At 43.2% G+C, this 26,173-nt stretch overlaps 1 protein-coding gene across 1 annotated transcript in view; it reads left to right on the top strand.

The window, feature by feature from the left end:
- The window catches only part of NDUFA6 (NADH:ubiquinone oxidoreductase subunit A6), a 124,829-nt gene extending 100,989 nt beyond the window's left edge, over positions 1-23,840 (top strand). Inside the window, exon 3 of the mRNA XM_044301706.1 lies at positions 23,604-23,840. Within this exon, the coding sequence (XP_044157641.1) occupies positions 23,604-23,735 (132 nt within the window). The 3' untranslated portion in view covers positions 23,736-23,840. The remainder of the gene's footprint in view (positions 1-23,603) is intronic.
- Positions 23,841-26,173: the final 2,333 nt, after the last annotated feature.

The raw sequence follows: 26,173 nt of genomic DNA, 5'->3' as shown, positions 1-26,173 counted from the left end.
GACTTAAATTTACCACTGTCATGAAGTACGATATGTGACCAGAAACAATCTTAGAATGGCTTGGATAAGTAAAAGCGTTTTAAAGTTATCACCACATAAAGTGACACGTCAGATTTGCAAAAATTGGCAGGGTCTTGAAGGGGTTAAATGTCCTCAGAGAACAGATCCGGTCCATATTTTAGTTCTCCTTCTTGGTCAATGTATAGAGATGTAAACTACATATCCCCTCTGTATATTTCATAGTTCATGATACTAATGATGGAGCATATTTTCTCTGAAACACATTTGGCTATATAGCAGGGTGAATCGATCAGCTACCAGAATTGCAGTCAAGTTTTTATAATGTACAGTATCTCACAAAAGTGAGTACACCCCTTGCATTTTTGTAAATATTTTATATATTTTCATGGTACAACACTGAAGATATGACACTTTGATACAATGTAAAGATTGTAAATTTGGTGTGCCCTCAAAATAACTCAACACACAGCCATTAATGTCTAAACCACTGGCAACAAAAGTGAGTAATGGCCAAATTGTGCCCAAAGTGTCAATATTTTGTGTGACCACCATTGTTTTCCAGCACTGCCTTAACTCTCTTGGCCATGGAGTTGTATAGAGCTTCTTCAACTCCTCAATGACGACATCACAGAGATGTGGATGTTAGAGACCTTGTGCTCCATCTTCCATTTGAGGAAGCCCCACAAGTCCACCATCTTCATCCTCAGTTTCTTTACCAAGGCAGTGGTCAGCTTAGAGGTGGGTTTAGGGTCATTATCTTGTTGGCATACTGCCCTGCAGCCCAGTTTCCGAAGGGAGGAGATCATGCTCTACTTCAGTATGTCACAGTACATGTTGGCATTCATGTTTCCCTCAATGAACTATAGCATCCCACAGCCGGCAGCACTCATGCAGCCCCAAACCATGACACTCCCACCACCCACCATGCTTGACTGTAGGCAATATACTTCACTTGGCCGTATCTTCTGCTCAATAATCATAAGTGAGGAATAAATAGTACTCACTCTTCTGAACACAGGTTGCGTTTTCAATTTCTTTTATTCTTTATATACATTTCATAATTTTTGTACGTACTTTTTCTTTGAGAACTCTGAGCTGATCTCTATCCCATGCTGCACGATGTTTTGTGGGACACGTCCCCTTACTCATGCTTGATCATGGAATGTAATCGGGCTCCTTAGATATGCTCTAAGTATGTTACGTCATATACAAATGTTTTTATATAAATTATACTTAAATATATGATTGAAAATGTAATTTATGGCATTCGATGTCCATGTAGCATGTGGTATATCGGACAAACAAAAAGAGAAGTGCGGATACGGTTAAATTACTGTATTTTTCGCTTTATAAGATGCACCTAGGTTTTTGAGGAGGAAATTAAGAAAAATATTTTGACCCAAAAGGTGTGCTTTTGGTAGGTTTTAAACTAATGGTGGTCTGTGGATGACGCACTGTTATGGGGGGGATCTGTGGATGACGCACTGTTATGGGGGGATCTGTGGATGACGCACTGTTATGGGGGGGATCTGTGGATGACGCACTGTTATGGGGGGGATCTGTGGATGACGCACTGTTATGGGGGGATCTGTGGATGACGCACTGTTATGGGGGGATCTGTGGATGACGCACTGTTATGGGGGGATCTGTGGATGACGCACTGTTATGGGGGGATCTGTGGATGACGCACTGTTATGGGGGGGATCTGTGGATGACGCACTGTTATGGGGGGGATCTGTGGATGACGCACTGTTATGGGGGGGATCTGTGGATGACGCACTGTTATGGGGGGATCTGTGGATGACGCACTGTTATGGGGGGATCTGTGGATGACGCACTGTTATGGGGGGATCTGTGGATGACGCACTGTTATGGGAGGGATCTGTGGATGACGCACTGTTATGGGAGGGATCTGTGGATGACGCACTGTTATGGGAGGGATCTGTGGATGACGCACTGTTATGGGGGGGATCTGTGGATGACGCGCTGTTATGGGGGGGATCTGTGGATGACGCGCTGTTATGGGGGGGATCTGTGGATGACGCGCTGTTATGGGGGATCTGTGGATGACGCGCTGTTATGGGGGATCTGTGGATGACGCGCTGTTATGGGGGATCTGTGGATGACGCGCTGTTATGGGGGGGATCTGTGGATGACGCGCTGTTATGGGGGGGATCTGTGGATGACGCGCTGTTATGGGGGGATCTGTGGATGACGCACTGTTATGGGGGGTTCTGTGAATCTGTTATTTATTTCTCTATTTATTTGTTCACGGGCCCCCATTCTGTTTGTCAATGATATTTTTCTGGGGTACACCAGGTTGCCCTTTTTCATTATGGTAATACCCCATATGCTGATAAATGTGGATTTTATATCATTGATTTTATTTTATTAGGGCAAATCTTATATTGTATATTCAATATTGGGCTCCATTTGTTTGTCAAAAGGTGGGCGGATATCTACAGTAATGACTATATTCCAAGGACTCATTAAGACCAAATGGAGCCAAAATATTGAACCTAAAAATCCAATAAACCTCTCTCTTGCAGAGCTGTAAATAAGATTGTGGAACTGAGTCTATGGGGGTCAATTTTAGACCCGTAATATTGCCCCATGGACTTCCGAAAAATGTTTGGATACTCCATGTTTTAGGTATTCCCGTTGAATGTTAGACTTTCTCTCAAGATTTGAGTGGTGCGACCTATATACTGTAGGCTACACGGTTAGTCTAACATGTAGATGACATATCTGGAGCCACAATTCATACTATATTTGAGTGGGATACTTTCGCCTGTGTTGGAAATGATGACTGTATCCACATGATCGGATATGCTAAGACAGCACATACAGCGTCTAGAACTGCGCTTGAAGGATCCTTTCGGCTGACTGGTCTGGTCACCACTACAAGAATTTGAGGGCATGTTGGTGTATTTAGGGCGAGACGGTGCAAGTATAAATGCTAAACTTACGGTACTACAGTAAGTACCGAACAGTGTGGTATACATTTAGATATAGATCGGATCGAATGTATTTAACAGTTGCGGGGCCCGGTGTATTAGAGTAGAATCACTGCATCAGGCCTGCCATGAGTGTCTCCGCCTCCGACCTCCACACTGATACTTCGCTGTGCAGCATAGCAGCCAGCGAGGTATCCGCCTTTATAAGACGCACAGCTATCCCCCCCCCCCTTTTTTGGGGGGTGGAGTGCGTCTTATAAAGCGAAAAATACGATAACATAAGTCTAATATTAAACGATATATAGAAGCCCCAGATAAAAATAAAGAAGAAAAAAGAGGAAATCTAGTGAAACTACATTATTGCAACACTGTCATGAAATGAGACATAAATGGCATGAAATAAAATTAACAATATTGGAATATATTAGTCTAGGTAATACACCAGAATATAATAATTTTTTAATTATTACAACACGAAAGCAGATGGATTACAAAAATGGAAACAATGAGACCAAATGAAACGATTTACTGATTCCCGCAAAGAAAGAACATCCAAGACATCTGCTGCAGTGTTTTTTTGTTGTTGTTGTTGTTTGTTGTTTTTTTGAAGCAGAAGCTCCAGATTCTTAATCCACCTTTCCAAACCCTAATCCCTGTCCCTCCCCACTGTCCGCTTTTTCCAGATGGTGAACAATTTTTTCAGTCACTTTTTTCACGGTTTTTATCCCCCCCCCCCCCCCCTGCTCTGTGCCACTTTTTCTGTGTGCAAGCTAATCCCTATACCCCTCCTCCCTGTCTGCTAAGAAAACAAACTTTTATCAAGCTTTTTTTTTTATATTATACAGGTCCTTCTAAAAAAAAAATTGCATATTGTGATAAAGTTAATTATTTTCTGTAATGTACTGATAAACATTAGACTTTCATATATTTTAGAATCATTACACACAACTGAAGTAGTTCAAGCCTTTTATTGTTTTAATAATGATGATTTTGGCATACAGCTCATGAAAACCCCAAATTCCTATCTAAAAAAATTTGCATATCATGAAAAGGTTCTCTAAACAAGCTATTAACCTAATCATCTGAATCAACTAATTAACTCTAAACACCTGCAAAAGATCATGGGTAAGGCTGCTTTCACACTAGCGTTCGGGTGTCCGCTCGTGAGCTCCGTTTGAAGGAGCTCACGAGCGGACCCGAACGCAGCCGTCCAGCCCTGATGCAGTCTGAATGGAGGCGGATCCGCTCAGACTGCATCAGTCTGGCGGCGTTCAGCCTCCGCTCCGCTCGCCTCCGCACGGACAGGCGGACAGCTGAACGCTGCTTGCAGCGTTCGGGTGTCCGCCTGGCCGTGCGGATCCGTGCGGATCCGTCCAGACTTTCAATGTAAGTCAATGGGGACGGATCCGTTTGAAGATGCCACAATGTGGCTCAATCTTCAAGCGGATCCGTCCCCCATTGACTTTACATTGAAAGTCTGGACGGATCCGTACTAGGCTATTTTCACACTTAGCTGTTCTATGCTAAAAATAATGCAGACGGATCTGTTCTGAACGGAGACTCCGTCTGCATTATTATGAGCGGATCCGCCCGAACGCTAGTGTGAAAGTAGCCTAAGACTGCCGACCTGACTGCTGTCCAGAAGGCCATCATTGACACCCTCAAGCAAGAGGGTAAGACACAGAAAGAAATTTCTGAACGCATAGGCTGTTCCCAGAGTGCTGTATCAAGGCACCTCAGTGGGAAGTCTGTGGGAAGGAAAAAGTGTCAGAAAACGCTGCACAACGAGAAGGGGTGACCGGACCCTGAGGAAGATTGTGGAGAAGGACCGATTCCAGACCTTGGGGGACCTGCGGAAGCAGTGGACTAAGTCTGGAGTAGAAACATCCAGAGCCACCGTGTACAGGCATGTGCAGGAAATGGGCTACAGGTGCCGCATTCACCAGGTCAAGCCACTTTTGAACCAGAAACAGCGGCAGAAGCGCCTGACCTGGGCTACAGAGAAGCAACACTGGACTGTTGCATGTCATTCGGAAATCAAAGTGCCAGAGTCTGGAGGAAGACTGGGGAGAGGGAAATGCCAAAATGCCTTAAGTCCAGTGTCAAGTACCCACAGTCAGTGATGGTCTGGGGTGCCATGTCAGCTGCTGGTGTTGGTCCACTGTGTTTTATCAAGGGCAGGGTCAATGCAGCTAGCTATCAGGAGATTTTGGAGCACTTCATGCTTCTATTTGCTGAAAAGTTTTATGGAGATGAAGATTTCATTTTTCAGCACGACCTGGCACCTGCTCACAGTGCCAAAACCACTGGTAAATGGTTTACTGACCATGGTATTACTGTGCTCAATTGGCCTGCCAACTCTCCTGACCTGAACCCCATAGAGAATCTGTGGGATATTGGGAAGAGAAAGTTTAGAGACGCAAGACCCAACACTCTGGATGAGCTAAAGGCCGCTATCGAAGCATCCTGGGCCTCCATAACACCTCAGCAGTGCTACAGGCTGATTGCCTCCATGCCATGCCGCATTGAAGCAGTCATTTCTGCAAAAGGATTCCCGTATTGAGTGCATAACTGAACATAATTATTTGAAGGTTGACTTTTTTTGTATTAAAAACACTTTTTTCTTTTATTGGTCGGATGAAATATGCTAATTTTTTTTAGATAGGAATTTGGGGTTTTCATGAGCTGTATGCCAAAATCAATATTAAAACAATAAAAGGCTTGAACTACTTCAATTGTGTGTAATGAATCGAAAATATATGAAAGTCTAATGTTTATCAGTACATTACAGAAAATAATGAACTTTATCGCAATATGCAAATTTTTTGAGAAGGACCTGTATATATGTGGATTTTTAGATAGTGTTCTTTTTTTTTGTATCTGCAGTAAATTTTTATACTGTAGTGTCTGCATGGACGCACGAAACGTCAGCTTGCATGCGTCATGCAGCCCTGAGTACCATTAAGTACCTTTTTTACTGGTCGCTTTTGTGCTCAATTTTTCATTTGTGAGAATCTCTCTCTCTCTCTCTCTCTCTCTCTCTCTCTCTCTCTCTCTCTCTCTCTCTCTCTCTCTCTCTCTCTCTCTCTCTCTCTCTCTCTCTCTCTCTCTCTCTCTCTCTCTCTCTCTCTTATATTTATATATATATATATATATATATATATATATTATAAACACACACATCAAGAAAGACTCCAGCGTAATTTGGATTTACTTGATGTATTTTTATTGTATGGTTACTGCGGCTTTAAATGTTACGTTTCGGCCATGTGGCCTTCTTCAGATGGCCGTGAACAGAAGATATATAATTTTAGTATACATTTCATATCATAAAGGGAACATTTAATTATGACATCTGAACATATGAGGATGTGTACATATGTGTATTTCCGATCAGCGGGCGGTGATCGGAACAAGGTGCGGTGGAGTCCTGTGACCCCCTCCCTGTGTCGGCGATTGCCGCAAACCGCAGGTCAATTCAGACCTGCGGTTTGCGGCTTTTCAATGTTGCGGCTGGCGGCAGTCCATCGGGTCCACGTGGGGCTGTAGGGGGGACCCGATGGCATGGAAGGCAGCGCGATGCCTTTCGGTGACGAGCCTGTGAGATCCAGCCCCCTGGATCTCACAGGCCGGAAGCTGTATGAGCTTCACTGTATTACTCATACAGCCAATGCATTCCAATACAGAAGAATTGGAATGCATTGTAAAGGATTAGACCCCCAAAAGTTGAAGTCCCAAAGTGGGACAAAAAAAAGTTTAAATAAATAGTTCCCCCCAAATGATTAAGTTTCAAGTAAAAATAAACAAACGTTATTTTCCTCAAATAAAGTGAAAAAAATTTGTTAAAAAAAATAGGGGGTAAAAAAAGTTAGTTATTTCCGCGTCCGTATCGACTGGCTCTATAAACATATCACATGACCTAACCCCTCAGATGAATACTGTAAAAAATTAAAACTGTGCTAAAAAACAATTTTTGTCACCTTACATCACAAAAAGTACAACAGCAAGCAATCATGCCCACCAAAATAGTACCAATCTAACCGTCACCTCCATCACGCAAAAAATTAGCCCCTACCTGAGACAATTGCCCAAAAACTGAAAAAACTATGGCTCTCAGAATATGGAGACACTAAAACATGTTTGTTTTTTTAAAGATGATATTGTGTCAGTATTGACCGGCTCTATAAAAATATCACATGACCTCAGATTAACACTGTAAAAAATAAACCATTTTGTGCTAAATAAGCCATTTTTTGTCAACTTACATCACAAAAAGTGTAATAGCAAGTGATCAAAAAGCTATATGCACCCCAAAATAGTGCCAATTAAACAGTCATCTCATCCCATAAAAAAGGAGACGCTGCCTAAGATAATCGCCCAAAAACTGAAAAAACTATGGCTCTTAGTCTATGGAAACACTAAAACATTATAATTTTTTGTTTCAAAAATGAAATCATTGTGTAAAACTTACATAAATAAAAAAGTATACATATTAGGTATCACCGCGTTCTTAATAACTTGCTCTGTAAAAAATATCACATGACCTAACCCCTCAGGTGAATACCATAAAAAAAAAAGGTGTAAAAATTTTTTTTTCACCTTACATCACAAAAAGTGTAATAGCAAGCGGTCAAAAAGTCATACGCACCCCAAAATAGAGCCGATTAAACAGTCATCTCATCCCGCAAAAATCATACCCTACCCAAGATAATCGCCCAAAAACTGAAAAAACTATGGCTTTGAAACTATGGAAACACTAACACATTATAATTTTTTGTTTCAAAAATGAAATCATTGTGTAAAACTTACATAATTAAAAATAGTATACATATTGGGTATTGCCGCGTCCGTCACAACCTGGTCTATAAAAATACCACATGATCTAACCTGTCAGATGAATGTTGTAAATAACAAAAAAATATAAACGGTGCCAAAACAGCTATTTCTGGTTACCTTGCCTCACAAAATGTGTAATATAGAACAACCAAAAATCATATGTACCCTAAAATAGTACCAACAAAACTGACACCCTATTCCGTAGTTTCTAAAATGGGGTCACTTTTTTGGAGTTTCTACTCTAGGGGTTCATCAGGGGGGCTTCAAATAGGACACGGTGTCAAAAAACCAGTCCAGCAAAATCTGCCTTCCAAAAAACATATGACATTCCTTTCCTTCTGCGCCCTGCCGTGTGCCCATACAGAGGTTTCTGACCACATATGGGATGTGTCTGTAAACTACAGAATCAGAGCCATAAATATTGTTTTGTTTCCCTGTTAACCCTTGCTTTGTAACTGGGAAAAAAAATATTAAAATTGAAAATCTGCCAAAAAAATAATTTTTAAATTGTCTCTATTTTCCATAAATTCTTGTGGAACACATGAAGTAGACATATGGGGAATGTAAAGTAGTAACTATTTTTGTAGGTATTACTATGTATTATAGAAGTAGAGAAATTGAAACATGGAAATTTGCAAATTTCTCCAAATTTTGGGTAAATTTAGTATTTTTTTATTTAAAAAAATGAATTTTTTTGACTCAATTTTGCCAGTGTCATGAAGTACAATATGTGACGAAAAAACAATCTCAGAATGTCCTGGATAAGTCAAAGCATTTTAAAGTTATCACCACATAAAGTGACAATGGTCAGATTTGGAAAAAATGGCCTGTTCTTTAAGGTGAAAATGAGCCCGATCCTTAAGGAGTTCATGTCAAAATTGACAACAGGTATTTGATCCATGAATCACCCTGGTTAAATTAGAGTTGATATTTAAAGAGGACCTTTCATGTTTTTTAGTTTATTTTTTTAGTTTAAATACCTTTCCTTGCGGGGTACCACCCTGCCATGTATTTTTTTTTTCAAATATCTCTTGTACGCCCCACTCTCCCCTCCTGCAGTTTTCCTGCTCGGTATGTTAATCCTGAGCATTGGTACAGGGAGGAGGATATGCCAGGGTTTCTCAATGGGCGTCTCCTTCTCTTTGGCTGTGCCGCGATCCAATCACAGCGGAGAACTGTCACAGCCAGGGAGAAGGTGTGCTTTTATTTTTTATTTTTATTTTTATTTTTTTTTATTTTTTTTCTGGCTGAGACGCTCTCCGCTGTGATTGTGCCGCGGCACTGCCAGGGAGAAGGAAACACCCATTGAGAAACCCTGGCGTCTCCTCCTCCTCCCTAGACCGTTGCTCAGGATTAACATACTGAGCGGGAAAACTGCAGGGGGGGCACAGCAGGGGAGCGTTATTTGAAAAAACAGGCAGGGTGGCAGCATCAGCGGGGGGGGGGGGGGGAGGTATTTAAGCAAAAAAAACAAAAAAAAACTGAAGGGTCCTCTTTAACCGCCTCCCGACCGCTGCGTCCGGGAGGCGGTTGATTTATTCCTCCTGGACGCATCCGTGCATCATCTCGCGAGAGGCGAGATTTCCTGTGAACGGACGCAGGCGCGCGTGCGTTCACAGGATCGGAAAGTAAGAGACAGGATCTCCAGCCTGCCAGCGGCGATCGTTCGCTGGCAGGCTGGAGATGCAATTTTTTTTTTTAACCCCTAACAGGTATAATCTGTTTTGAGAACAGCGTCTAATATAGCTGCTACCTGGTCCTCTGGTGGTCCCTTTTGTTTGGATCGACCACCAGAGGACACGGGTAGCTCAGTAAAGTACCACAAAACACTACACTACACCCCCCCCCCCAGTCACTTATTATGAACCCATGATCACCCCATATAGACTCCCTGATCACCCCATATAGACTCCCTGATCACCCCCCCTGTCATTGATCACCCCCCTGTCAGGCTCAGTTCAGACGTCATTATGATTTTTACGGATCCACGGATACATGGATCGGTTCCGCAAAACACATACGGACGTCTGAATGGAGCCTTACAGGGGGGTGATCACCCCCCTGTCATTGATCACCCCCCTGTCGGGCTCCATTCAGACGTCCGTATGATTTTTACGGATACATGGATCGGTTCCGCAAAACACATACGGACGTCTGAATGGAGCCTTACAGGGGGGTGATCAATTTCAGGGGGGTGATCACCCATATAGACTCCCTGATCACCCCCCCATCAGGCTCCATTCAGACGTCCGTATGATTTTTGCAGATCCACGGATACATGGATCGGATCCGCAAAACACATACGGACGTCTGAATGGAGCCTTACAGGGGGGTGATCACCTCATATACACTCCCTGATCACCCCCTTTCATTGATCACCCCCCTGTAAGGCTCCCCCTGTAAGGCTCCATTTATTTTATTTTTTCTTACAAAGTCTCATATTCCACTGCATAGTGTCAAAAAATAAAATCTCACATGAACTCACCATACCCCTCACGGAATCCAAATGCGTAATTTTTTTTTTGACATTTATATTCCAGACTTCTTCTCACTCTTTAGGGCCCCTAAAATGCCAGGGCAGTAGAAATACCCCACATGTGACCCCATTTCGGAAAGAAGACACCCCAAGGTATTCCGTGAGGGGCATATTGAGTCCAAGAAAGATTTAAATTTTTGTCCCAAGTTAGCAGAAAGGGAGACTTTGTGAGGAAAAAAAAAAAAAAAAAAATTTCCGCTAACTTGTGCCCCCAAAAATTTTTTTTTATGAACTCTCCATGCCCCTCATTGAATACCTTGGGGTGTCTTCTTTCCAAAATGGGGTCACATGTGGGGTATTTATACTGCCCTGACTTTTTAGGGGGCCCTAAAGCGTGAGAAGATGTCTGGGATCCAAATGTCTAAAAATGCCCTCCTAAAAGGAATTTGGGCCGCTTTGCGCATCTAGGCTGCAAAAAAGTGTCACACGTGGTATCGCCGTACTCAGGAGAAGTTGGGGAATGTGTTTTGGGGTGTCATTTTACATATACCCATGCTGGGTGAGAGAAATATCTTGGTCAAGTGCCAACTTTGTATAAAAAAAAAAATGGGAAAAGTTGTCTTTTGCCAAGATATTTCTCTCACCCAGCATGGGTATATGTAAAATGACACCCCAAAACACATTTCCCAACTTCTCCTGAGTACGGCGATACCAGATTATGTGACACTTTTTTGCAGCCTAGGTGGGCAAAGGGGCACACATTCCAAAGAGCACCTTTCGGATTTCACCGGTCATTTTTTACAGATTTTGATTGCAAACTACTCGCGCATCTGGGCCCCTAAAATGCCAGGGCAGTATAACTACCCCACAAGTGACCCCATTTTGGAAAGAAGACACCCCAAGGTATTTTGTGGTGGGCATAGTGAGTTCATGGAAGTTTTTATTTTTTGTCACAAGTTAGTGGAATATGATACTTTGTAAGGAAAAAAAATAAAAATCATTTTCCGCTAACTTGTGACCTTGTGACAAAAAATAAAAAGTTCTATGAATTCACTATGCCCATCAGCGAATACTTTAGGGTGTCTACTTTCCGAAATGGGGTCATTTGTGGGTTGTCTGTACTGTCTTGGGCATTGTAGAACCTCAGGAAACATGACAGGTGCTCAGAAAGTCAGAGCTGCTTCAAAAAGCGGAAATTCACATTTTTGTACCATAGTTTGTAAACGCTATAACTTTTACCCAAACCATTATTTTTTTTTTTTGCCGAAACATTATTATTTTTTTTTAATCAAAGACATGTAGAACAATAAATTTAGTGAAAAATGTATATATGGATGTTGGTTCTTTTGTAAAATTTTACAACTGAAAGTGAAAAATGTCATTTCTTTGCAAAAAGAAATCGGTAAATTTCGATTAATAACAAAAAAAGTAAAAAAGTCAGCAGCAATGAAATGCCACCAAATGAAAGCTCTATTAGTGAGAAGAAAAGGAGGTACAATTCATTTGGGTGGTAAGTTGCATGACCGAGCAATAAACGGTGAAAGTAGTGTAGTGCAGAAGTGTAAAAAGTGGCCTGGTCATTAAGGGGGTTTCAGCTAGGGGGGTTGAAGTGGTTAAACAGTCCTCCTTATCATGCTGTTCACATTTTGACATAATGATACCAAGAGGACACCTAACAACAATTGATAAAGATTGCGAGGCTTTAAGCAGGATATTCTCATACGAAAGTGGCCATTGAGCTTAGTGTCGTCAGCAGGTCGCAACAGAGAAACTGGAAGTCACAGGCATAAAAGTGGACTTCCTTTGGCCACCTTCCACACTTGATGACAGCTTAATTGTGAAGCTCTGTAGAATTGGAAAATGAATGGCACACAACTGCAGGCACATTTAAAGGGCGCAGGTTAATAACCATTTTCCTGCTGACAGAAACCCTTTAACCACTTCCTATCCGGGCCATTTCCCCCTTCCTGACAGAGCCTAATTTTGCAAATCTGACATGTCACATTATGTGGTAATAGCTTTGGAACGCTTTTACTTATCCAAGCCAGTCTGAGATTTTCTTGTGACACATTTTACTTCATGACAGTGGTAAATTTGAGTCAATATAATTCACCTTTATTTATAAAATAATCCAAAATTTACCAATTTTCAAAATGAACATTTCTCTGCTTTTAAAACAAAGTGATGCCTCATAAAATATTTATTACTTACCATTCCCCATATGTCTGCTTTATGTTGCCATCATTTTGGGGGAAAAATTTAGGATGTTAGAAGGCTTAGAATTTTTAAGAAAATTTCCAAAACCCACTTTTTAAGGATCAGATCAGGTCTGAAGTCACTTTGTGGGAGTTACATACTGGAAACCCCCCATAAATGACCCCATTGTAGAAACTATACCTCTAAAGTTACTCAAAACTGATTTTACAAACTTTACAAGAATTAAAGGAAAATGGAGATGACATTTATAAATTTCACTTTTTTGGCAGATTTTCCATTTCAAAATCAATCCATTTTTTTCTTTAACATATCGATGGTTAACAGCCAAATAAAACATGTCCCTTTTGAAGTCCCCCTGATGCACCCTTACAGTAGAAACTCCCAAAAAAGTGGCCCCATTTTGGAAACTAGGGGATAAGGTGCCAGTTTTATTGGTACTATTTTGGGGTACATATCATTTTTAATTGCTCTATATTATATTTTTTTTGGTAATATGGCTGTTTTGGCACAGTTTTTATTTTTTACAACATTCATCTGACCGGGTAGATCATGTGCTATTTTTATAGACCAAGTAGTTACGGAAGAGTTGAGGTTTTTATTGGTACCATGATTTTTTTGATCATTTATTATTTCATTTTATGGGGCAAGGTGACCAAAAAATTGGTGGTTTTAATTTATTTTTGCAGCATTCACCTGTAAAATGCTGGGTTAGGTAATGTGACATTTTTTATAGAGCAGATCATTGCGGACGTGGCAATACCTAATATGGATACTTTTTTATTTATTTAAGTTTTACACAATAATAGCATTTTTGAAACAAAAAAATGATGTTTTAGTGTCTCCATAGTCTGAGAGTCATAGCTTTTTTATTTTTTGACCGATTTGTCATAGGTAGGGTCTCATTTTTTTCGGGATGAGGTGACTGTTTGGTACTATTTGGGGGGACATACGCCTTTTTGATCACTTGGTGTTGCAATTTTTGTGATGTAAGGTGACAAAAAATGGCTCTGTTTTGGCACTGTTATTTTTTTACGGTTTTCACCTGAGGGTCATGGGATATTTTTATAGAGCTGGGTGTTACAGATGCGGCGATACCTAAAAATATGTATTTTTATTTATTTATTATACTTTAATACAATAATAGCATTTTTTAACAAAAAATCTTTTAATGTGTCCATGTTCTGAGAGCTATAGTTTATTATTTTATTTTTTGAGCGATTTTCTTATGTTTTTGCGGGATGAGGTGATGGTTTTATTGGTACCATTTTGTGGGACATAAGCCTTTTTGATCACTTGGAGTTGCACTTTTTGTGATGCACGGTGGCAAAAATGGCTTTTATTGACTGTTTTTATTTTAATTTTTTTATGGTGTTTATCGGACAGGGTGGATCTTGTGATATATTTATAGAATCGGTCGTTAAGGATGTGGCAATACCAAATGTCTATTTTATTTTTTTATTTTTAACATTTTATTTTTAATTACCTACTTAATTGGGGAATAATTTTTTTTTACATGTGAGAACATTTTATTTTTTTATTTTTTTTATTTTACACTTTGCGTCCCCCATAAGGTCATACAAGCCCATACAAGGCCTTCCATACCGTCAATTTTTTATTTATTTTTTCACCATTGATTTCTCCTCTAACTGGGGCTGACATAGTAGTTACAGGGGAAAAACGGCCCCCAGAGAGGCTGTACAGCAGAATACAACGTTGTACAGCCTCAATGCAGGGCTGATTGCGGTCTGTAGAAGACCCGACAGCTCCTGCACTCTCCCGCCCTGGCGGTCACATGACCACTGGGCTGTGACAGGAAGCATAGCGCTGATATGTATACACAGCGCTCGTTGAGCGCTGTGTATACAGCGATCTAGAAGGCATGGACACCTGGGAACTGCCCCTGCCTTCTCTCTTGGTTGCCCTGCTATCACTGACAGCGGGCTCCCCGCTCGGCAGCTGCACAATTAGCATGCAGCTGCCATCTCTGAATGAACCTTCCAGAACATCCATTCAGAGAGAAATATCCACCCATAGGACGTTTATATACTATTGGCGGATGTGAAGTGCTTAAAGGATAACTGTCACACTTAGACCCTAATTTCAATTTTCATATATATAGTTACTAATAACATAATATTCCAAAATCAGTTACTATTAGACTGACTTACCCCATATTCAATAAGATTCAGCCCTTAGCAACCAGTCTGCATAAAACTGCAATCTCACTATTCAGTTAAGATGGCCGCCACTGCCCTCACTCTGAGGCTAATCCCGCCTGCCCTCACTAGCCAGTAACAATAGCCCCCCAAAAGTGTCAGTAACTAGAGCCCCCCCCCCCCCCAAAGGGTTAATCTCCTGCAGCACAAAGGGGTCCTCTTACCACATGTTGCTTTAATTTATACACTGAGCAGATGGCAGATCTCCCTTCCCTGGTCTGCGCTGCTTCGACTCTACTTCTCCAGCTCTGCTGAGTGAGGGAGCATCTGCCAAGCGCAGGGACAAGGAGAAGTGCACACAGCCCAGGCACTGTTATCAGCTGCTGGGGAGGACCTGGCTTTAATCATTTTCTTATAGTCCCTGGCTGTCAGTAATGTGACCCTGCACGCTGCGTGCTTCTGCGTCCTCCGTTCTTCAACACATAGACGGACCATGCCTAGCAACCTTATTTTAAGCAGTTATAGGTAGGCAGTACAGGGAACAAAACTGTGGAATTAAGGGGTAATTGACTACACAGTGAAAAGTTGAATTAGGGCCACCAATGAGATATTAATCACCACAATCTAATACGCCAACAAAAAAAAGACAGTTACACTTTAAGGGAGGTGAGAGGCAACCAAGTGTTACGTCAGAACATTCGAAAACTGTTTACATCAGCTTGGTCTGCTTAATAGGGTACAGGACCACATCACCAGGTACAGACGTCATCATCTTGCATGTGCCAGGGAGCATCTAAGCTGTATGAGGGACCAGTAGGTCTCAGTGCTTTCACTGATGAAAGTCGATTCACGCTGAGCAGAAATGGTCGCCAACTATGTTGGAGACGTCAAAGAGAGCATTGTGCATCAGTCCTTGTTGTCACCAGGTGTTACAGTTTGGGTAGGTGTGTGTAGTCAATACACTACACTTTGTGAATGGTACTGTGTCAAGTCCATACTACTTGATTTAAATCATTAAATGATCACATTTTATTATGTTAATAGGGTGCCAATGATAATTTTTGTAAATATATTGTATAAGCAAATTCCCACCCTTCTTGATAAAATTATTTCTCCTACCTCGTGTTGTCCTTTGGTCTTCCATAGTTACGGCCACAGCTGCCTGACTATTCCATGGGCCGCGCCTGCTCAGATGAACCACATCTATTCAGTGGCTGGCCTTTCAATTCATTTATGAACGAGCACGTCTGAAACAGAGCCGCGCATGCTCTGTTTGCAGTGCAGACTTCAGAGACACTGTAAGGACCTGCTGATGTCACAATATCACATGACATCCCTAGGTCACGTGGGTCGGCAGCCAGAGTGCTCTGTTATCATAGGCACTGGCCGAATGTTTATGGAGTAGGAAGGTCTGCAGCACTGAGAGGGGAGAGCGTCTGAAAGTGCTGGAGAGGTGGATGTAACTACTGGGGAGGGGTTGAGAATTGTATGTTATGGGGGGGATTCTGTGTGGGACTGTATGCTGGGGGGAGGGGACTGTGTGAAATTATATACTGGGGGGGTGGATGTGTGGGATTGTATGCTGGGGGGCTGCTGTGTGAATGCACCCTTACCCATAGTAAACTAACTACTTAGGTCGGAAGCACAGAAATCCAGCATTTTATTAATATGCAAATAAGGGTCCATTTACACGTCCGCAACGCGTCTTGTGGATCCGCAAAACACGAACGGTGGCAATGTGCGTTTTGCATTTTGCGGACCGCACATTGCCAGCACTAATAGAATATGCCTATTCCTGTCCGCAATTGCGGACAAGAATAGGATATGTTCTATTTTTTTCGGGAACAGAATTGCGGACACGGAAATGAATGGGTCCGCAATTTAGTTCCGCAAAAATTTTTGGGGGGGAGGGGGAGGGGGCGCGGCGAAGGGATACCCAACAATGTTGTTGGCTTTGTTTCAATAAATTGTTTGAGATGAGGAAATGGCCATTGCATGCTTCTATTTAAATGCCCTATTTTCCTAATATAATATCACTGTAGCGTGAAGTTTGTTTTCCATAAATTTCACCCGAAAGCCAAATACCCCTAACTTTTTAAGCAGAACCTAATAACTGCTGAACACTAGGTCTGCCTCAAAATCTTTGTATTAAAGATCTTTTTGGGCATGCATCCTAACATCTCCACATTTCCTCCATTAACTCCGTCCTAATGTCCTGCACACTTGCGTGGAGGCAATGGCTAGATGGCTGGAGTTATTTAATTTCTCCCTGTTTGAATGATTTGACTTTCATACCATAGAAGCATATACATGCCCTGAGTTCTAAGGAGGAAGCACATGGCCCAAATATGGATTAGGCCATGTATTTCTTTGATGTATATTGTAAAATAGGGGTTTTATGTGTGACCTCAGCTGGAGAGGACGTTAGTCTTTTCCTGACCCCTCTAACTGTTCTGATCTGTGAGAGATTTGTGTATGACCCACACACTGTCTTAGAGTTTTATCAGAGGGGACTATGGAAGTGGTTCCTTCTTATTGGTTTTATTGCTACAATCTCCTGACCTGGGAAGGGGACACCGATGAGGTGATGACCCACTACAGGAATGTAAAGGGAGGGGTGCCTACTCCTTATTTTGATATCTGGATACCTCTGTCACCACATTCCACTAACATCTGTTGTGGAGAGATCCTTTCATCAGCATTGGATTGATATTGGCCTATCTGTATGTGTGGATTGTGAATAGATTTGTAGTGTGGGACAAATACTAAATGACCGGCAGTTGTTAGTATATGGAGATGTTAATGCATGGTGAAAGAAAAAAACAAAGGACGATCTACTATTCATTATTGGATGAAATATTCATTGCATTGAATACATTGTACTCTATTGATTAATAATTAGACAAAGCCCTACTTTTAATTTGTCTTAGCAGTATATCAGCAGCCATATTGGCCCCACACTGGCAGCTGAATGGACAAGAATCACCAGGTTTTATTTTATTATTGTGATTGTGTGTTGTTGTCTTTTTTTGGCCTTATGTATAAAAAAAACTGTTCATCCAGTTCGGCCTGTCATCCTGCAAGTTGATCCATAAGAAGGCAAAAAACAAACTGAGTTAGAAGCCAATTTTCCTCACTTTAGGGGAATAAAAAAATTCTTCCCGACTCCATTCAGGCTATCAGAATAACTCCCTGGATCAACGACCCCTCTCTAGTAGCTATAGCCTATAACAGGGGTGTCAAACTCAAATTCATCAGGGGCCGCATCAGCAGTTTGGTCACCCTCAAAGGGCCGGTTGTATCTGTAGGACTATGTGTCCACTCTTTATCATCATAAATTATTGTCACTGCATTAGGGTTGTTGCGGGTATCGAAATTTCAATACCCAATCGATACTTTTGTCCCGGTATCGATACGATACCGGGATTTCCGTTTTTTCGATACTGGGCTGCGCTTCTGCGCAGTCTAGTATCTCTGAACATGAGCGCGCTGCTATCGGCGCGCTCATGTTCTCTCTCAGCAGCACGGGGAGAAGGAAGCTGTCCTCCCTCCCCCTGTGCTGCTGCCGCTGCCACCAATGAGAAGCGAGGGGCGGAGGAGGGGCGGCAATGAGAAGCGAGGGGCGGAGGAGGGGCGGCAATGAGAAGCGAGGGGCGGAGGAGGGGCGGCAATGAGAAGCGAGGGGCGGAGGAGGGGCGGGCGCACTGCGCCACCAATGATAGGATTATTTCCACACAGAGCGGCGCCCAGCGATGTCCCAGCACTCACCATTAGTCCTGGGCGCCGCTCCGTTCGCCTGCAGTGCCCCATTACTGTCTCCTCTCCTGCTCCACATGCTGCTGATTACTATCGGAGCGATGGGAGGAGACATCAGCTTCACTAGTGGGCGTTCCTTCTCCCTGCGCTGCGATTGGACAGCGCTACAGCCAGGGAGAAGGAACGCCCACTAGTGAATCTGATGTCTCCTCCCATCGCTCCGATAGTAATCAGCAGCATGTGGAGCAGGACAGGAGACAGTAATGGGGCACTGCGGGCGAACGGAGCGGCGCCCAGGACTAATGGTGAGTGCTGGGACATTGCTGGGCGCCGCTCTGTGTGGCCTGATAGTGAAAGTCTGGACTCATATACAGTAGTCAGTCTTTAACACATACAGGAGGCGGGTGCCGGCAGCAGAATCGCATTGCCGGCACCCTGCCCCTGACAGGGAGCTGCGATCAGCGGCAGTTAACTGCCGCTGATCTGCCAGTACCCGCCTCCTGTATAAAGAGGTAGTTATCATTGCCCCCCCCCTCAACCCACCCATCCCATTAAAATCATTGGTGGCACAGTGCGCCGGCCCCTCTCAACCCCCCAGTATTAAAATCATTGGTGGCAGTGGCCACAGGGACCTCTCCCCCCCCCCCCCCCTCATTGGTGGTGCAGTGGCAGCTTCTGATCGGAGCCCCAGCTGTGTAAGCCTGGGGCTCCGATCGGTTACCATGGCAGCCAGGACGCTACAGAAGCCCTGGTTGCCATGGTAACATCCCTGATGCTGTGTGCACAAAGCACAGAGCAGCAGGGACAGTGTGGAGTCCTATTCACCCTGATAGAGATCTATCAGGCTGAATAGGAAAAGGGATGAAAGATCCCAGGTTCTAGCCCCTAAGGGGGAAATAGTTATTAAATAAAAAGTGTAAAAAAAAAAACACTAAAATATGAAGTATAAATCACCCCCTTTTCCCAATTTCACATATAAAATATATAAATAATAAACATATTACATCGCCACGTCAGAAAAGTCCAAACTATTAAAATATATTAAAAAAATCTAGGTGGTGAATGCCGGAACAGAAAAAATAAAATAAAAACTGCGCGATTCGCCATTTTTAAAAATGAGGAATGCACGTGGCTTTTTTTGTTTATTTTTTTCGCGTGGTATCGAATGGTATCGAGTATCGCAATACTTTTTCATGGTATCGAAACCGAATCAAAAAATTGGTATCGCAACAACTCTACACTGCATTCAATTATTACTGTTTTTTGTAATAATGTAAGTAACCGTATTTTTCGCCGTATAAGACGCACTTTTTCTTCCCCCAAAATGGGGGAGAAATGCCCCTGCGTCTTATACGGCGAATGCAGTCAGTTTTACATCGCTGGCAGCGATGTAAAGAGAGCGAGGACTCGGGGAGGGACTGGGAGGAGGAGCTGGGGCCGGCAATAGCGGCGGGGCGGTGCAGTCACTGTACTAAAGGCCCGCCCCGTCGCTATACTAATATAATATGTCATATTCAATGAATGGTTATTAAATATGCCCCTTTATGCCTAATAGTACCTTAAATCCTTAGCGCTTCAGTAGTATGCAGGCTGGGCGGGCGGCAGCGTAACTCCCTGATGTCACGTGCCTGCGCCGCCTACTTTATGAATGAAGCAGGCAGCGCAGGCAAGTGACGTCAGTGAGTGACGCGCCGCGCCGGCTGCCCGGCCTGCCGGCATTGTACTGAAGCGCTTCGGATTTAAGGTACTTTTAGGAATAAAGAGGCATATTTAATAACTATTAATTGAATAAGACATATTATATTAGTATACAGGAGCGGCGGGGGATCTGTGGATGGCACAGTTATGGGCTGGGAGGGTCTGTGGATGACACATGTATAACAGTGCCATCCACAGATCCCCCCCTGTAACAGTGCCAGCCACAGATCCCCCTGTAACAGTGAAAGCCACAGATCCCCCCATAACAGTGTCTGTCATCCACAGTTCCCCCCTAACAGTGTCCGTCATCCACAGTTCCCCCCATAAGTGTCCGTCATCCACAGATCCCCCCATAAGTGTCCGTCATCCACAGATCCCCCCATAACAGTGTCAGTCATCCACAGATCCCCCCATAACAGTGTCCGTCATCTACAGATCCCCCCATAACAGTGTCCGTCATCCACAGATCCCCCCATAACAGTGTCCGTCATCCACAGATCCCCAGTAATAGTGCCATCCACAGACCACCTAGTTCCAAACCCACAGCACACCTTTTGGTTAAAAATATTTTTTTTCTTATTTTCCTCCCCAAAAACCTAGGTGCGTCTTATACGCCGGTGCGTCTTATACGGCGAAAAATACGGTAACTAGCTCTGAAAGCTTGACCTGCAATTGCTGACTGGGGTCACATAGCATTATACTGATTTATGATGCTATGTAACCCTTACATTTCTGGAATGTGTTGGATAACACTGACATAATTTCTGTCAGTGTTATCCAACACATTCCAGAACTGTAAGGGTTACCGTATTTTTTGCCATATAAGACGCACCTAGGTTTTTGAGGAGGAAAATAAGAAAAAAAATATTTTGAACCAAAAGGTGTGCTTTTGGTGGGTTTTGAACTAATTGTGGTCTGTGGGTGGCACTGTTATGGGGGATCTGTGGATGGCACTATTATGGGTTTTCTGTGGGTGACGCACTGTTATGGGGGATCTGTGGGTGGCTCTTATGGGGGATCTGTGTGTGGCTCTTATGGGGGATATGTGGATGACACATATATAGCATCTTATGCTGTGTGTCATCCACAGATCCCCTCCATAAGTGTCCCTGTATTAGTGAATGACCCTCAATACACGGGCTAGGGGCCGGCATCTGCTTTTCTAATGACAGTGGGGCCCGTGCAGTGACTATTCTACTACACTGGCCCCGCTCACTGTATAATTGTATCTCTAATAGTTACCGTATGTATATAATCGCATAAGGAGCGCTGTGTATTACCGGTACTTACAACTACAAGCGCTCGCCGAGAGGAGGCAGGTCAGGAGGACAGGCGCTGGCAGCGTGAGTCATACGTCATGCGTCCACGCCGCCTGCTTCATTCATAAAGTGGGTGGCGCGTGACGTATGACTCACACTGCCAGCGCCCGTCCTCCCAGCCTGCCTCCTCCCTCCTCTCGGCAAGCGCTTGTAGTAGTGATGATAAAAGGTGAAGGCTGGCGGCCGGCGGCTACGCGGGCCACATGACTAGGTCTGGCGGGCCGGATACGGCCCGCGGGCCTTGTGTTTGACACCCGTGGCCTATAATATTACGCTCCAGAAATACATTGAGGTCCCTCTTGAATTCCTTTATTGTACTCACCATCACCACCTCCTCAGGCAGAGAGTTCCATAGTCTCACTGCTCCTACTGCAAATAATCCTCCTCTATGTTTGTGTACAAACCTTGTTTCCTCCAGATGCAGAGGATGTCCCCTCATCACAGTCCTGCGGATAAATAGATGATGGGATAGATCTCTGTACTGACCCCTGATATATTTATACATAGTAATTAGATCTCCCCTCAGTCGTCTTTTTTCTAAAGTGAATAACCCTAATTATGACAATCTTTCAGGGTACTGTAGTTGCCCCATTCCAGTTATTACTTTAGTTGCCCTCCTCTGTACCCTCTCCAGCTCTGCTATGTCTGCCTTGTTCACAGGAGCCCAGAGCTGTGCACAGTTCTCCATGTGTGGTCTGACTAGCGATTTGTAAAGTGGTAGGACTATGTTCTTATCACGGGCATCTGTTTAACTTTAACTTTATTTCTTATAAGATCATATTTGATCATTTGGTATGTTGGTATGATGCTGATCTTTCCATTCTACCAGTTGTTACCAGTTCTCTCATAATTTCTTGCATATTTAATCTAATGATGTAAATGATTGAACAACCCAATGGTAAAGCATTAAAATTTCTCTTCATTGGAGCTAAGGGGCCGCGGCCAACCTCTGAAAGACAGCCCCGTAGCATTATTCCACCCCCTACTGAATTAAATTATTAAAAAATGTGTCCCAACTCTCAATACTTTCGTCCACATAGTTTAAATACTATAGGCTCCAAGACATTTTGGACAATTGTATGCTTTCAATATTGTGGGAACAGTTGGGGAATGCCATATTATTTTCCAGATTGACTGTGTCCCATTGCCCAAAGCAAAGCATCTTGTGTGAGTTTGGTGTGGAAGAACTTGACTGATCTGCACAGAGCCCTGACCTTAACCGCATGGAATACCTTTGGCATGAATTAGAACAGAGATTGCAAGCAAGGCCCAAGATCAGTGTCTGACTCAAATGTTCTTGATTAAAGGGCAAACTGTCCCCAAGAGACACTCCGAAATCCTGTAGAACAACTCCCCAGAAGAGTGCAAGTTTTTTAGCTGCAAAGGGAGGTGAACTCCATATTAATGTGAATGGATTTAGAATGGGATGCCATAAAAACTCAACTAGGCATATGTAGGTGCCCAAATGCTTTTGTTCATATGATGTATTTTAATTGTCTCTGCATATCTCCCCCCCCCCCTTAAAAAAAAAAAAAAAAGTTATTACAGCCTAACTAAAATGTCATTGTGAGAAAAAATATCTATCAAACAAACTTAACTCTTCAGATGGTGCCACCACTTGGTACCCGCTCTTCCTTCACTCACTGCTCCCTTTTGGCCCGCACTGCACTTGACCTGATGTTGCACAGTGGCAGGTCATAATGTGCATACTACATCCTGAATCTGTATTCAGTCAGGATAGTGCATCAGGGGCCTGGGGAAGACCAGGGAGAGGTGAGTACATCCAATGCTTGAAGTGCTTCACTCACCACTCCCTGCGCCTACTTCATGCTAGTGAGCTCTTCCATAATGGAAGCACTCACTAGTATTCACATTAAAAGATGCACTTCAATTTTCCATCCACTTTTTTTTTTTTTTTCGTGGGGGTGGGCAATGTGTCTTAAGGCCTCATACCTCCATTACACGGAAAAAATAGAACATATCCTATTCTTGTCCATTTCACGAACAAGGATAAGCTGTGTGCATGAGGCCTTATACAGCGAAAAATACAATACTTTTTATGAATTTGTTCTTTTCTGATCATTCTTCAAAATACAGTATGACCCACAAAATTGGTAGTCCTAAAATAAAATGCAATTAAATTGTAATATTGTGTTTTTTTTCTTAGGGGAAGATGGATTTAGAAGAAACCATAAAGGTATGGAAGCAACGGACACACATTATGCGATTTTTCCATGAGACTGAGAGTCTACAACCTGATGATTTTCTTTCTAACTTCTATGTTGGCCAGGACCATTAAGAGTTCATAAAAATTATATTTAACGTTACTCAAGCAGGACTATGTGGCAAACTTAAAACTAGTGTGCAAATGTTAAAAAAATAATAATAAATTGATATATACCTATTTAAAGTTGCAACGTATTATTTTCCTGCTCTAGAGACTGATTTTGTGAGAGCATTTGTATTATGACGGATTCATTTTATGATTTATTATAGTGCCATTATTTGTAAGGTGCTGTATATATGAAGTACAGAAGGGTGTAAGTACTTATAAACAGATTGAATGGATAGTATAGTACAGAAGATGAGCTGGTCCTAGCGACAATAGGATCCATTCTTAATCCCTTTCCGACTGCCCACCGGGTATATACGTCCTATGTGCACATGCCCCATGCAGATAGCACATATATAAGTGTTCAGGCAGCGATTCGATCCCAGCACTGAGATTAAAGCTCCTGCAATCTAGCAGGAGCAGGTCAGGTCCCGGCTGTAAGACACAGCGCGGACCCTGAGAAGAAAACAGGAGCGGTTTATTACCGCTTCTGCCTTCACCTGTGCCGGCGGGAAAGCAGGAAGCGGTGGAGCTGCTTCTTCTGTTAGTCCTGGCGGTCACGTGACCTCTGGGGGTGTCTGGGACAGGAGCAGAGCTGCATGGTCTAAGGAGACCCTGATAAGCTCTGCATGGTCTTAATACCCCCACAGGGGACTGTTTACCCCTGTAACTGGGGCTTCTGTGGATGCACGAGTTACAGTGGAAACTGTAAAAATAAATAATTCAGTGTCCTCCAGAGGGCAAATAACCACTTAACCTCTTCAGGACACATGACGTACCGGAACGTCATGTATAGTTCAGAACACCGGCAGGCGGTGATCGGAACCCAGTGCCTGCTCAAATCATTGAGCAGGCACCTTGCTAAATGCGCAGGGCGGTCCCGTGACCCCCCCCAAACCGCAGGTCAATTCAGACCTGCGGTTTGCGGCTTTTACCTGTGGTTGCGGCGGCTGGCAGCGGTGCCATCGGGTCCCCATGCGGCTGTAGGGGGGACCAGGTGGCATGGAAGGCAGTGCGATGCCTTCCGGTGACGAGCCTGTGAGATCCAGCCCCCTGGATCTCACAGGCCGGAAGCTGTATGAGTAATACTCACTGTATTACTCATACAGCCAATGCATTCCAATATAGAAGTATTGGAATGCATTGTAAAGGATTAGACCCCCAAAAATTAGATAAACAAAAAAAGTTGAAAAAATAAAGTTGTCCCCCCAAAAATTACATTTCAAGTAAAAATAAACAAAAACGTAATTTTCCCCAAATAAAGTTGCAAAAAATTGGTAAAAAATAAGGGGGGGAAAAAGGATGTATACTGGGTATCGCTGCGTCCGTATTGACCGGCTCTATAAAGATATCACATGATCTAACCCCTCAGATGAACACCATAAAAAATAAAAACTGTGCTAAATAAATATTTGTCACCTTACATCACAAAAAGTACAACAGCAAGCGATCAAAAAGGCGTTTGCCCACCAAAATAGTACCAATCTAACAGTCACCTCATCCCACAAAAAATGAGCCCCTACCCGAGACAATCGCCCAAAAAAATAAAAAAAAAATATGGCTCAGAATATGGAGACACTAAAACATAATTTTTTTTGTTTTAAAAAAGCTGTTATTGTGTAAAACGTACATAAAAAAAAAAGTTTTTTTAAAAAGTATACATATTACCGTATTTTTCGCCGTATAAGACGCACTTTTTTCCCCCCAAAAGTGGGGGAAAAATAGCAGTGCGTCTTATACGGCGAATGCAGCTTATTTTGCGATTTGCGAATTTTCGTGCGAATTTTTGCGCGAATTTTTGGAGCAAATTATTTTGCGATTTTCAATGATACACCCGCCGCGATGCCGCGCGGCGGGTGTATCAGCTGTGAGGGAGGAGGGGCTGGAGGCCGGCGTCTGCTTTTATAATGACAGCGGGGCCCGTGCAGTGACTATTCTACTACACGGGCCCCGCTCACTGTATAATCGTATGTCTAATAGTAAATAGTTATGTACATAATCGCATAATGAGCGGAGTACTTACAACTACAAACGCTCGCCGAGAGGAAGGAGGAGGCAGGCTGGGAGGACGGGCGCTGGCAGTGTGAGTCATACGTCACACGCCTGTGCCGCCGACTTTATGAATGAAGCAGGCGGCGTGGGCGCATGACGTATGACTCACGCTGCCAGCGCCTGTCCTCCCGGCCTGCCTCCTGCCTCCTCTCGGCGAGCGCTTGTAGTTGTAAGTACTCCGCTCATTATGCGATTATGCACATAACTATTTACTATTAGACATACGATTATACAGTCAGCGGGCCCCGTGTAGTAGAATACAGTCACTGCATGGGCCCCGCTGTCATTATAAAGCCAGATGCCGGCCCCCAGCCCTGTATTGAGGGTCATTCACTACAGGGACACTTATGGAG

This window comes from Bufo gargarizans, chromosome 7 (assembly GCF_014858855.1).
Source record: "Bufo gargarizans isolate SCDJY-AF-19 chromosome 7, ASM1485885v1, whole genome shotgun sequence".
Taxonomy (NCBI): domain Eukaryota; kingdom Metazoa; phylum Chordata; class Amphibia; order Anura; family Bufonidae; genus Bufo; species Bufo gargarizans.
Note: the sequence above shows the minus strand (reverse complement) of the source record. Positions and strands in the feature narration are given on the sequence as shown.